This window comes from Drosophila takahashii, chromosome X (genome assembly GCF_030179915.1).
Source record: "Drosophila takahashii strain IR98-3 E-12201 chromosome X, DtakHiC1v2, whole genome shotgun sequence".
NCBI lineage: Eukaryota > Metazoa > Arthropoda > Insecta > Diptera > Drosophilidae > Drosophila > Drosophila takahashii.
In genome coordinates this window covers 3,578,475-3,592,070 of record NC_091683.1, presented here as the reverse complement: position 1 = coordinate 3,592,070, position 13,596 = coordinate 3,578,475, and the positions used below count along the sequence as shown (strand labels likewise).

General features: G+C 43.7%; 2 protein-coding genes across 3 annotated transcripts; one reads left to right on the top strand and one right to left on the bottom strand.

The window, feature by feature from the left end:
- Nucleotides 1-1,935: 1,935 nt before the first annotated feature.
- On the bottom strand, nucleotides 1,936-2,870 carry l(1)10Bb (BUD31-like protein). The gene is made up of 2 exons (XM_017139638.3): nucleotides 2,655-2,870; nucleotides 1,936-2,585 (listed from the first exon to the last, which is right to left on the bottom strand). The coding sequence occupies exons 1-2, from the start codon at nucleotides 2,746-2,748 to the stop codon at nucleotides 2,245-2,247; spliced, it is 435 nt and encodes a 144-aa protein (XP_016995127.1). The 5' UTR covers nucleotides 2,749-2,870; the 3' UTR covers nucleotides 1,936-2,244.
- Nucleotides 2,871-3,174: 304 nt separating this feature from the next.
- On the top strand, nucleotides 3,175-13,548 carry Gapvd1 (GTPase activating protein and VPS9 domains 1). 2 transcript variants are annotated; one of them, XM_017139727.3, is made up of 7 exons: nucleotides 3,175-3,298; nucleotides 5,957-6,114; nucleotides 6,792-6,938; nucleotides 7,011-10,672; nucleotides 11,389-12,237; nucleotides 12,768-12,864; nucleotides 12,928-13,548. In XM_017139727.3, the coding sequence occupies exons 2-7, from the start codon at nucleotides 5,968-5,970 to the stop codon at nucleotides 13,066-13,068; spliced, it is 5,043 nt and encodes a 1,680-aa protein (XP_016995216.2). In that variant the 5' UTR covers nucleotides 3,175-3,298; nucleotides 5,957-5,967; the 3' UTR covers nucleotides 13,069-13,548. The 2 variants fall into 2 exon arrangements, with proteins under 2 accessions (XP_016995216.2, XP_070074442.1); XM_070218341.1 differs by lacking the exon at nucleotides 3,175-3,298 and adding an exon at nucleotides 3,331-3,349.
- The last annotated feature ends 48 nt before the right edge of the window (nucleotides 13,549-13,596 follow it).

Here is a 13,596-nt window from a genome sequence, read left to right as displayed (position 1 = left end):
AATATTGGTTTGGGTATTGTGGAAAAATCAACCTGCTCAAGTAAATATATAATCCAACGGCGTTAGGTGATAAGAGGCCATCGACTGGCGTTCTACCTGCAAATAGTTTGTTATTTGCCCACTCTGGTTTAACCCAAAGATGCCGGGGCTTACCAATCAGGTAGCCATTTTTAAGGGGTTAATTTCGACGGGGTGACAAACAAGAAGCTGCTTGTTCCAGGCACTTGGGATTTATTCATTTAACATTTAGACCCCTAAACAAAAAGCGGTTCAGCGACCTGCTGCGGAGGTGTAACGGGTTAAACCAACTATTTTAGGAAATCAAAATCCCCATGTCGAGGAATAATTATTTTCATATATTTGTTGTTTGAAAATGTTTGTAATTGGGAATAATTATAAGAAAATATATTATTTACACTTCTGTTTAGTGCCTACTAGGACTATTTTTGTGCTCCAACTTCAATCTGTTGGCCTGTTCCCAATAATTCCCAACCAGTTCTGGCACTTTCTCCATAAGGCTCCTTGATCAAATCAATTTATTTATACACCTTGTGTTTCGAAATTAAAGAATGGAATTTTTGCCTACCGCGCAGGAATAGAACCTGCATAAAGGTACGTTCTTTTTCTTGCGCGGTAAGGCAAAAATCCATCCTTTAATTTTTAAACACAAAACACTGATTAATAAATTTAACTACTAAAATATTTAACCTAGAAACTATAGATGTACATGCATTTTCTAAGATAAAGTAGCCAATTACCCTCCCTCAAGTATGTGGCACTTCACTGAAATAAAAACTGTAGTAAATCAAAAGATTTCTTTTTAATGTTTGTTTCTATGTTTTTCATCCATGGTATTCACTAACTTTATATTTAAAAATAGTAAATTTAAGAATGTTAAATTGGTATTTCAATATGTAATAGGAATTTTTTAACTCTATCAAACTTTTTTTCTGTGCTGAATTATGCGCCTAAATCGCTTAAATAACTCCGCTGGGTAATTGGCAAAACAATCGAGTATTTTTAGTGGCCAAAAGCGGTTTTAATTCGAAATCTCTCGCTTTCAGCCAGATGGGGGCAAGCTGTCAGCGGCAGACGGACAATAATTTTCCATTTTTACCATTTTCCATTATCCATTTGCCATTTTCCATGTGAACAATAAAATCGACAGCGCTGCGTTTGGTTGGCAAATGAGAAAATATGCAGACAAGTATAATTAAAAAACCATTTATAATCATTTTCGACCAAATCCCAGTTGACCGGCCCCCACTATTGCCCCCCGAACCCCGAACCCAAAACCCCGCAGGATCACTTGAAGCCTGACAATTTTCCACAGCTCGAGGAGAGTGAAATAAAGTGGAGGCTAGGAAAAGTCCGATCTATGAAATACCCTAGCACATTTAAATGAAGTCTCTATTTGAAATATAATTTTAAAACCATTTTGTAGTACTATTTTGCATGATCAAACATGCACGTAGGGTTGCCATCCTATAATTAGACAAGGATTTTTGGTGGAACATTTTTTTAGGAGCTATAACTTTCGAACGAGTGTTAAGAACATTGAACATTTGTAAAAAATAAAATGGTTAAAATATTTAAAATATTTTTCTGAACATATGTGGTACATAAAAGGATCCCATTTTATATTATACTAGATAGTCACATTACCCACAGCGAGGGCAATGCAAATCGAGGAGCGAGCGACCATAAATACACGCACATGAAGGAGACGCCGCCGCCGCATCCACATCCATCCCCAAACGACATTGAGTTTGAATTATGTCAGCGCAGCAATAAATTGTCCAAGGCATTAAATTAAAATCTATGTATAGTAGATAGCAGCACTAGAAGGACCTATAAATTTCAATTGCTTATTTTTACTATTTAAAGGAAAGCTTCAACTTTGTTCCCAAATAAATAGATTCTGTACTTTAAAGATTTTGCGTAGTATACAAAAATTTATTAGCAGGAATAGACTACAACTTGTACATAGGTTCGATTTTTCCTATTAATTCTAATAAAAAAAAAAGATGTTGTATGCGTTTACATGAATTTCACACCTGTTAACCCATTTATGTACTGAATCTGTTGGATTTTCGTGAGTAATTATGAGAACTCTAGGTCAGTTACAAAATCCTCTTATTTTTCTGTGTGTGACTGGTATTAAAATGTATTTACATGCTAGGGGGGAAATCCAAAATGGAACCTACTGAGCTAGGATGATTTTAGGGGGATTTATAGAGGATCTTAGCCCGAACAGCCGCGACAACCGCAGTGGACGCACTCGACGATGCGACCCTCCTCCAGCTTGGATTTGGGCACCCGGCAGATGCAGTTCGTCCCGAAATTGGTGTCCCTCGTCTGGATGCAGCGCAGGCAGCAGAGGTTCTCGTAGCCGGACTTCTTCCACTTGGCAATCAGGTTGCCATCGGCGATCTTCTCCTTGAGGCAATAGTCGTACAACTCCCGGCTGATGGCCTTTCGCCGATAGAACAGATCGTATATGTAGCGCGTCTTCTGGTGGTGGATCTTGAAAATGGGCCACAGTGATTCCGTGATGCGTTTGCCTTCGTGGGGCTCGGTTTCAGCTGTTTAAGGAAGGGTTATATCATTAAATTTATATTTTATTCCCCCGAAAAAACAGAAGCCACGCTTACCCTCCCGCATTTTTTGCTCCAGTTCCTCGAGAGTGGGTTCTATCAGCTCCCAGCCGTCTGGCGGCGGCTTACGACTGCGGCGCACCTTGGGCATCTCGAAAATGCCACTTGTTCACTTTAAAATTAAGGAATTTCTCCTTAAAAAACAAAAAAATTGCAGAAAATTGTGTTGTCAATGTTGTCCTGCCTATCGCCTATCGATTACCGATAGTCCGCGAACAGCTGACAAACAGTGCTGGTTAACATTCTAGCGATTCATCGATAGCTCCGAAAGCTGTGCAATCGATGTTTCGCCGACGTTTCGTTAACAGCAATGTTAAGATACAACTGTTACGCCTCTGCCGCTGCTCTGCCAATGTAAAGAAACGATGCATCTTAACATTTCTGTTAGAGAATCGCGGAACATAACATTTGAGAGCGCCAAACGGCCGAACGGGGAACCAGTGGCGCTGACAATTGCTCAGTGCTGGGAAAAAGTATCGCATCGACGATAGTTGATATTTTTCCCATCTCCAGCCCAATTGTTTTTGTTGTTTCCTTTTTGAGACGCGTGTGTGTGTTTTGGCCGTGATAATTTATTTATTTTCCCGTTCCGTTTGTTTATGCACTATCATTTAAGTTAGGTTTTTGGCACAGGCGCAGGAGTAAGTAAAAGTTGGCACAAAAAACCGAAAGATAATTAACGCCAAAAAAAAGTGAGTGCGCAAAAGAGCTGTGCTTGTGACTGTGCGTGTGTGTGTGTGTGCGCGAGTGTGTAACACTTAAAAATTGCTTAAAAAAGCGAGACTTTCATTCATAAAAAAAGCAACAACAAAAACAACGTGAAAAGGGGGCGGTAAAAGAAGTGAGGATTGGGGGGCGGGGCGGGGCGGTGCGAAACGGTGGCCTTCGGCTATTGCTGTCTCGCTCGCACACGCACGCACACTGGGGCAATCAGCGCCCACATAACGGGACTTTTACTTGTTTTTTTCTGTGTTTTTTTCTGTTTTTTGTGCAATTCTCCCTTAATTCTTTGTGCTTGGCACAGCAAATAAACAAATAAACTAAACATTAAATCGCCCACACAATTGCACATCCACCCCCAATTCGCGTGTGTGTGTGTGTGTGTAATGAGCGCAACAAATCAGTTTTGTTTTGTTTTTGTTTTTTTCGCTTTGCACATTCCACATCGTCCCCTATAAATGCATATGTATTTATATATACATTTGAGCAGCAACAGTCATCGCCAATAAACAATATTCCCACGTATGACCCATTGTTTATCTTAAGAGACCTAAAGTCTCTGACTTTCACACACTTATCGATAAGATAAATTTTTAAGTTTCAAGAAAATGCAACAGCTGCGGCCGAAATAATAGATCCCAATTCCCAGGCTAAAAAGTTTTCAGTGAATTTTTAACTTTTTAAATGCTCCAGCACTACAGATGGCTTTTGTCACAGGCAATTTAATAATAAATTAGTGTTCATTCAACAGCGGAAAGTTGACTCATATTATTTGTTTATACAAATTAAACTTATATTTTAAATGGAAAACGTTTTCATCGCCTTGAGTCATTGTAAAATAATATTGTAATATTTAGTCTTTTCTTTGCATTGATTCTTACAAATTAACTAGTATTTTTACCTCCACTGTATCTGCATTACAACAAATAGCGGTTAATTGAGGCGCAAATATTTGTGGTGAGAGGGGGAGGGGGAGGGGCGCCTGTGCGAGGGAGCGGGACGGAGGATCGAGTGACAGGGCATTGGCTTTCGTAATTGACGTCTGTGCCCTTGACCAAGGCCTAAAAACAAAAACAAAAGCCGTGCCACTGAAATCGAAACCGGGATTACAAACAAAACCATTGTTCGTGCAACATTCAAGACATTTCCACAACCAGAAGCGAATATCTAACGATTTTTTGGAAGTCTTTCGCACACACAAACAGTGGTGGTCGGTTAAAGAGAACTACAGTAATCACTTACAGATGTGAACTACAAATTTATAAAACTAATTAAATAAACAAATTTTTAAAAAAAATTTTTAAAGTTAAAATATTTGTAAAATTCTTTTAAAATATTCATAAAAACCTTTAAAAAAATGTCAATATTTTTTAATATAATGGAATTTAATAAACAGATATTCCTTTCTAGTACAAAACTATGCCAATTAATATCCACTCTACCGTTAAAAAAAAACTTATTAAATAACAAATATTTAAACATTTTCTTAAGACAAAATATTTATAAAATCCTTTGACAAAAATCATAAAAAACTAAAAAAAAAATTTTAATATTTTTTTGATATAATGGTAATTTAACAAACAAATATTCCGTTCTAATCCAACACCCTGCCAACTAATATCCACTGTAATGTATTAGAGAGATCATCGCAATTAGAGCTGAGCGCGTGATACGCTTTCCCATGCGATCTCAGACGTCACAGGTGTAAACACAATGGGAAAATAAGGTCAGGCTTATTGGCCTATAGCTATAGGGATTGGGATTTCCAGCGAATCGAGCACAAAGATCGGAGTCACATCGAAATGAATCGATCACGATTTTGGCACACCCAACTCAACCACTTAGTAATGATTTAACACAAAGAGTTTAATGGTATTTATTACCATTGTATATTATACGAAATCCCATTTATTTACTAAGATCCAAAACAATTATGTAAAATAATATTTGTAACTATGTGACAGCTTTTAGGCTATTTTAAAATCGATTTGTTTTTAAATCCCCATGGCCCGCCCATCCATTAAGTGTTAAATATTTATGTTCATCAATTAACTGGCGCTCAGCCATTAAACTAGTTGACAGCTTGGGTCTATTTGAGACTGGGGAGACCCAAGTAGCGAACTGATATCAAATGTCATGCCTTCATTGCCATAAATAATGCAAAGCAATTTAAATGGAGCGCCATTGCGCAGTTTTCGCAACGCAGGGGAAAATGGGAAAAGCGGATGGAAAAGTGATTGCAATTGAGAAAAGCAATTGGGCTGAATTCGCAGGGAAACCCGATGGATAAAAAGAAGACTTCCATAGGAACTCAATAATCTCTAAGTACTTTAATCGAAAATAAACTAATTTAGCATTAAAAAATATTTAAATTTAAAAATTCAATAGAAGAACAGAGAACATTTCAAGAGAACTTGATAAACAATTTAAACATTCTTCCGTACGGAAATAATTCCAAGGAAATATGATAAAAGCAACAGAGGGAAATACTACGCATTCATTTACTATATTATATTATTATTTACAATTTGAGAATTTATATTGAATTTAACTAAACCTAAATACTCTCCTTTTTTTAGCCAGCTGCACCATGGAGCCCCCAGCTGCTGGCAATCTGCTGGAGATCATGGACCTGGCCCGCACCCTTCGCCAGGAGCAGCTCTTCATCCAGCAGGAGCAAGCGGCCTTTGCCCAACTCACTGGGGCCTTGGAAACGAATGCGGGGACCATAACCAAGGTGGGTTCTTGGATTTATTGGATGTCTCAGGGATCTCAGGATCGGGAAAATAGGGGAAACAAATGATATATCTTCGGTGTTTTTTAATATGGTTTTTAAAATATTTCTGAGTTTCGAAATAGTTTTTTTTTTAAATCGTATAGCTGTTATAGGAACGATAGGAAAATCTATAAGAAATTAATATGAAATAAATTATAACTTTGTTGATCTTTATCGTAATTTCTTCTACTCTGGTATATAACTTATTTTGAATATTCCTGAATTTCGAATACAGTTTTTTAACAATCGAATCCTATCGATTTTCAGTAGGAAAATGTATAAGAGATTAATAGGGAACAAAATTTTAACTTTGTTAATCTTTATTGTATTATCTTCTACTCTAGTATAGAACTTGTTTTCAATATTTTTGAATTTCGATTTAGGTTTTTAAAAAATCGGAGGACTTTGTCATATAGCTGCCATAGAAAAGATAGTATATTTTACAAGATTTTAATAGGAAAACGATTATAGCTTCCTTCATCTTTATAGATAAAAAGCAGCTACAAAAGAAGGATTGTAAATTAATGTCCAAATAATACGAAATCAGCTATAATTTTGAATGTAAATGTGTATATTGCAAGGGTATATATTTTTAAAAATTAATTTTAATTTGTATTAATAACTTATTCACCACACAGTTGGCCTTTGTGTGCGCCCAGCAACGGCAGATCCTGAACGAGCTGCTCCTGGCGCGCACGGACCACGATCCGCTGCTCTCGTGCCGCCGGGCGAGTGCCTACGACAGTGCCCAGTTCATGGACGCCAAGCAGCTGCTGCCCTACGAGGTAAGCACATATATAATATATAAATCCAAGGATTAGCAGCCTTACTTACTCTTTAAACTCTCCTCCTTCCAGCACGCTTTGGCCTACGAGGATCTGTTCAACTACCTGTACAACACGCCCTATCTGCTGGCCCTTTCGTTGGCCACCGCGGATCGCCTCTCGCTGCTTTCGGCCAGTCAACTGGGCCAGATAATCAACACCATTGCCACGGGTCTCTATGGCAATGCCATCAACACCAAGGACGTTGAATTGCTGCTCAAATTGCTGCGCGAACTGATAGAAATCCAACTGCTAACCAGCGAGCAGCCGCGTCGTTTGCTAAGATCCAATAGCAGCTCCTTTGCGCGACTCTATCAGCGGCTGGTGGAGAGCCTATTCTCCGCCAGAATCTTCCTAACCGCCGCTTTGCATGCTCCACTCATGGGCGTGCTGAGTGAGCACGAGATTTGGCTGGATCTCGATCCGCACAAGCTGATGCAGACCTTTGGGCAGAAGGAGCGGGAGAAGCGCTTCGGACGGGAGGAAGACGGTGAGGAGTACCAGCGAAATGTGGCGAGATTTCACGCGGAGACGCTGGGGAAACTGCACTCGCATGTCCAGGTTTTTGTGCGCAGTCTGCAGCAGAGTTGGGCCCTGTTTCCCTCTTCCCTTCGCTGGCTTTTGCAGACTTTGAGTCAGCAGCTCCGCCAGACTTTGCGCCACGAGGAGCAGGAAATCCGCCAGCTGCTCACCGATCTCGTGTTCACCCACTTCATTTCACCGGCCATTGCAAGCGCCGATTTGCTGGGAATCATCGATGTAAATGTCAGCGAACGAATGCGTCACAATCTCAATCAGATTGTGCGACTGCTGCAGCGACTGGCGCTGAACGACGAGGACAGCGAACTGGTGCAGCTGATGGATCTGCTGATGTTGGGCCAAACGGGCGAGGATGTGGTGGCCATACTGCCGCAGCAGAGCGACTTTGAGCGCTCCCAGCTGGCCATCAATCAGCGGGAACTGGCCCAGCTGGTGGAGTTCTTTCGCCTGCTCAGCGGCCGCGAGGAGTACGATATATCCGTGGAGGAGCGACAGCGGCTGCAGAGGATTCTCGGGAGGATACCCAAGCCCAATGTGACGCCGTCGGAAGCAAGGGAATCGCGGGAATCGCAGAGTCCCGAGAAGAGCAACGCCAAGAAAAGCAACAAGAGTCTGATGAGCCTGAGCAAGGCCACCAAAAAGCTGGCCAAGGGCATGAGTTTCAGTAGCAACAATCATCATCCTGTTGTAGCGGCTGCCGCTTCAGTTGCTGTTCCCCCGCCAGAGCTCCAGAATGGCGGCGATCTTCTCGAGCAGTGCTCCTCCTCGCACAGCGGCAGCAACACGAGTTTGAGTTCCTGCGGCGTCGTCGATCCCCTGGATCCCGTGCTCGTTTTCAGCCTCTACAATGCCGGCGCCAAGAGCAAACTGAAGCCGCTGACCGAGGAGGAGGTGCTCAAGATGAACTGCATCGGTCAGGATGGCAGTAATCTCCTGCCTGCCGTGGTTACAACCGCACCAATGGCTCCCTCGTCGAACAATGATGATGTGAGTAGTTTGGAGGCGATGAGAAGACCGCAGGATGATGCTTCCATCGGGAATTCAGATAATTTGGAGGCCATCAGTGAGGCGGCCCATTCGGTGGCCAGTTCGCTGGATTTGGAGGAGCAGCAGGAGCGGGATGTCCATGAGAACGAGGACAATCTATCCGATATGGTGTCGGCGAATGTTTCGGGCCGTGGAACACCGAATATCAGTGGCCGCGATACGCCATCCTCCCAGGTAACCGATGGCGATGGCGCTGGCGGGGATCTAGTCCACCATCATGGCGTCAATTCGCGGGCGGCGGCCAATCCGCAAATGCAAAAGATGCTGCTCTCGAAGGCGCGATCCGATATTGAGGATAAATTCTGCAAATTCGAGCTGAAGAAGTTCGAGGGCGATGAGAATGTGAGCATTATTTCGGACACCTGGTCGACGGATGTCCTGGCCTCGGATTCGGAGAACACGCTGGATGCCACGGAGCGGGGGGATAGAAACTTCTCTACTCCCTTAATACCCTCCGCTGTTGTTCTTCCCGGCGATAATAACTTTGTGGTGGAGGCTTTGGCCAGAGCGGGAAGAGGAGCACCAGCGCATCCCCAGTTGGATGCCTCGGATCAGCGATCGGAGAGCAACTGGAGCACCGATGTGCTGGCCAGCGATTCGGAGAAGCTGGCCGAAATCGATACGGATGATAATGTTTCCATAACAACCAAATCGGATACGGCGGCGGCTTCGCAGGCAGCTGTTTTAGATGACGGCGATGAGGATGAGCAGACGCCGGGCAGCAGTGGCGATGGGGATCCCGATCCTGATCCCCATGGCAACGTCAGCGAGCGCAGCCAAGAGGATTCGGCCTTTTTCGATGCGGTCAACTCGTACGAGGATGCGAATCTCTATCAGGGAGCCTCCTCTTTGGCCCGCAGTTCGGTGAGGACCAGCTACCATGTGCTGGGCGGCGAGGGAAGCTTCCAGCAGCAGTACAAATGCAGCGGAGCCAGCGATTCCAGCGGGCGCAAGACCACTCCGCTGATGGGCACCTCTTGCATGCGACGCCAAACGTCGGCGGAGAGCAGCATTAGCAATCAGAGCTTGAATCTGGAGGAGGAGCATCATCATCATCATCATCACAATCACAATCACCATAGGGAGCACCACAGGGAGCGGGAGCATCATCATCATCACAGGGAGAGATCGGCTCTGAAAAAGAAGAAACACAATCAGGAGAAGGAAAAGGAGAAAGAGCATCGGGATCTCATCGATTTCAGCGACTGCAGCGAGGACAAGGAGGAGCTGGCCAGGAGGATACGCTTAGAGGATGCCGAGCAGCCACCTGGCCTGGTTCAGCAGCTCCTCGATATGTTCAACCAGGATGAACAGGCAGCCATCGCAGGAGTTCCCTCCACTAATGTAGAACACCGACGCATCTCTATCGAGCAGCGATCGGCCATCGTGGATGGACGACGCAACGGCATCCTGGCGGGCAGCATGCGTCGCCATCAGAGCCTCAACTACGAGAATCACGAGATAATGCTCAACTCCACACTCAACATGCTAGCCAAAACCGATGATGACAAGCAGCAGGAGATGCTGCTCTGTGCGCAGACGCAGCAGCTGCAGCTGGAACCCCCAGTTGTTCCAGGAGGAGCAGCTGGAGGAGCTAATGCACCCACCAAGGCCACCGGCGCCATACCAAAGAGCATTAGTTTCGATGCGAGCGCGGACAAGGAGAAGCAGCCGTATCATCGCGACAGGGAAAGGGATCGCGAAAGGGAGAGGGATCGGGATAGAGAAAGAGAAAGGGAGAGAGATCGTGATCGAGATAGAGATCGAGATCGTGATCACCATGGAGCTGGGCTGTTCAACAAGCTGAAGATGACCAACATATTCAAGAATCGCCGGGGAGGCGGTAGTGCCAAGAATTCCAATTCCAATCCCTCGGTGGCCCCAGCGGATTTACGCAGCGTGAGCTTCGATCCCAGCGCCGGCTGCGATAACTTCGGCACCCACTACTGTGATACGAGCGAGGACATCCTGGCCAAGTACCGCCGCAAGGTGAGCAGCTCCAGCGAGGCCACCAACTCGGATTCCACGGCGGGCAACGGAGGAGCAGCAGGAGCAGCGGCAGCCGCCTCCTCCTCCTCCTCGCATCTGCACAAGCACATGAATGGAGGGTGAGTATTTAAAGCAGGGTTCGGAAAATAACAAATGTTAGGTTAAAAAAAAATTTGTTACTTTTGTGTGTAAAAAATTGTATCCAACATATTTGTTAGAAACATAAATAACACACTCACATGTCATTTGTGTGTTTTACACGACGTGTTTTTTACACATTGTGTTTTTAACACAATGGTTTTTTCACATTAAAGTGTCAGAATTCTACGTTGAACTGAAAAATGAACGTTTTTCATATATGCTTTGAAATGGTTAAAACTAACTTACAAGATATAATCGCACATATTGGTTTTTCATTTTCCCTTCGATTCGTTAATGTCAGTGAAATGTATTTTTCATTTGTGTTAAAAACACACTGTGTAAAGAACACATCGTATTAATAATGTCAGTGAAATGTAATTTTCATTTGTGCTAAAAACACGGTGTGTAAAAAACATGTCGTGTTAATAATGTCAGTGAATTGTAATTTTCATTTGTGTTAAAAGCACAATGTGTAAGAAACACGTCGTGTTAATAACACATTGTGTAAAAAGCACAATTGAACTGTGTGTGCTTTTATTATTATTTTTAACATTTTAACACTTTTGTATTTGACACACATATCAACAATTTTACTCACACTGTAAAATACAATTTTTCATGTTTTTAACATGTGTGTCAATCTCCGAACTCCTTCCTTTCGACCCATCTTAATCGTTTCCCCCTTTTTAAACAGGCAAATTCCTGGCGTGGCCTTCGGCAGCGTCAAGCAGAAGCTGCGCACGGTGCTCTCGCGCACGGATCTGCACAGCGGCGACTTCCGGCAGACCAGCTCCACCTCCTCCACGATGGCCACACCGCTGCAGATCTACCTGCAGATCCAGCTGGCGCAGTGCATCAGCCTGCAGCGATTGCCTCAGATCTCGCACGTGGCCGAGGCGCTGCGCTGCTTGGCCCAGCTGGAGCGGCCGCAGCATGGCCAGCTGCTGGCCGAGCTGCAGCGGGATCTGGAGCGCAGGCAGAGCTACCTGCAGTACCTGATGCGCCATCGCCAGCAGCTGCTGCTGCGCACCGAGCAACTCGATCAGCTGGAGGCCCGATTGCGCGGCGAGGCGCGCAGCAGTCAGAGATGCCTGCTGCAGGCCCTCGTTCGGATGTATCTCGCCTGGTCGCGACAGCAGGAAAAGCTCGAGCAGTTCCAAACCGAATTCGCTCAGTTGCGAGCCAGCGATGAGCGGGTCGAACTGACCGAGGAATGCGTGGAGTCGCTGCTGCAGGAGCTGCGCTCCAGTGCCGATCTGCAGGACGAGTGGCAGGTGGACGCCGCCCGGGTGGCCATCGAGCGAATGCTGCTCGAGCAGATGTACGAGCAGGTGATGTTCCCCAACGAGGATGCCGATGTGTCGCGCGACGAGGTGCTCTCCGCGCACATTGGCAAGCTGCAGCGCTTCGTGCATCCCGCCCATCCGGCGCTGTGCATCGCCCAGGAGTATTTGGGCGAGGCGCCGTGGACCTTCGCCCAGCAGCAGCTGTGCCACATGGCCGCCTACAAGACGCCGCGCGAGAAGCTACAGTGCATCATCAAGTGAGTTGGGTTTCTCAAGAATCATTTAAGGGTTTATTCATTAATCAATCAATATTTTTATAACAAGACGTATTAATAATCTTAGTGTGGTTAATATTAGTTCCTCTGGTTCTGAAGATTTCGCGGCTACATTTTTTTTTAAGAATTCATATATGATAAATCATAATCCATTAAAGTTCTAAAGAATTCGCGGTCTCCTTTTTAAAACGTTAAAGTTCTCAAATATTAGTTCCTTTTTCTTCTGAAGAATTAGCGGTCTAAAATTATTGAATAATCGATTTATGCTTTCATGCTAAGAAGTGTATATTTTTACATGGATTTAGGTTGTTTTACCTTTTTTTCTTGTTCTAAAGAATTTGCGTTAAATCTTTTAAATAGTAGTTCCTATTTCTTCTGAGGAATTCGCGATATCAAATTGTTAAATAATTGAAATATGCTTTCATGATGGGTGAATATATTTTTACAGGGATTTAGATTGTATATTTATACGTGTTATATATATTTAATTTACCTTTGTTTTCCCATTCCAGCTGCATCTCGAGCATCATGAGCCTGCTGCGCATGTCCAGTGGTCGCGTGCCCGCTGCGGATGATCTGCTGCCCGTGCTCATATACGTGGTGATAATGGTGAGTGTGGAATCTGTCTTCCTCATTGAGTAGCTAACTCCTAAGCTTAATTCCAACCCGCAGGCCAATCCACCCTTCCTGCTGTCCACCGTGGAGTACATCAGCTGCTTCCTGGGCAAGAAGCTCGAGGGCGAGGACGAGTTCTATTGGACGCTCTTCGGATCCGTGGTGAAGTTCATCAAGACCATGGACTATCTGGATTAGCTCCTCTATCTGTAGATCTTTTTTAGCGCTTTATCTCCACTCCACTCGATATTTTCTATATTTATATATATGTATATCTGTGTCTGATATCTGATATTTGTGTAAAAATTTGTTAAAACCCTAGGCTAAGTCGAAAACTGCGGCAGATGAGACATAATCCAAGTCAATGCGACCCCAGGAAAGAGAAAATCAATGTGAAATGTGAGATGTGAGATGCCAACGCTGAAGAAGATGAAGATATCTAGATTTAGGTTAGCATTGAACGCTAGAAGAAGGCCTCGCCTTATGGGTTATCCATGATATATGATATATATAGTGAGCTAGAGAACATATTCTTCTATTTATATATACACGTACATAGATATATGCATGTTTATCGGATCGGTCTAGGCACTGTCATAAGTATGTTTCGGAAACGAACAGCAACTTAATATTCCTTATTGTGTAACACAAAAAATAAAAAACCAATATAATTTCAAATTGTTTTTAATACTTACCCTTTTGAAATACCAGAGTAAAAACCAAACA

What these genes read in the sequence shown, in the direction of transcription:
- Gapvd1 (XM_017139727.3), top strand. Translation starts at nt 5,968, where the DNA reads ATGGAGCCCCCAGCTGCTGGCAATCTGCTGGAGATCATGGACCTGGCC. An exon ending in ATGCGGGGACCATAACCAAG is followed by an intron (nt 6,115 to 6,791) that starts GTGGGTTCTTGG and finishes TTCACCACACAG; the next exon opens with TTGGCCTTTGTGTGCGCCCA. An exon ending in TCATATACGTGGTGATAATG is followed by an intron (nt 12,865 to 12,927) that starts GTGAGTGTGGAA and finishes TCCAACCCGCAG; the next exon opens with GCCAATCCACCCTTCCTGCT.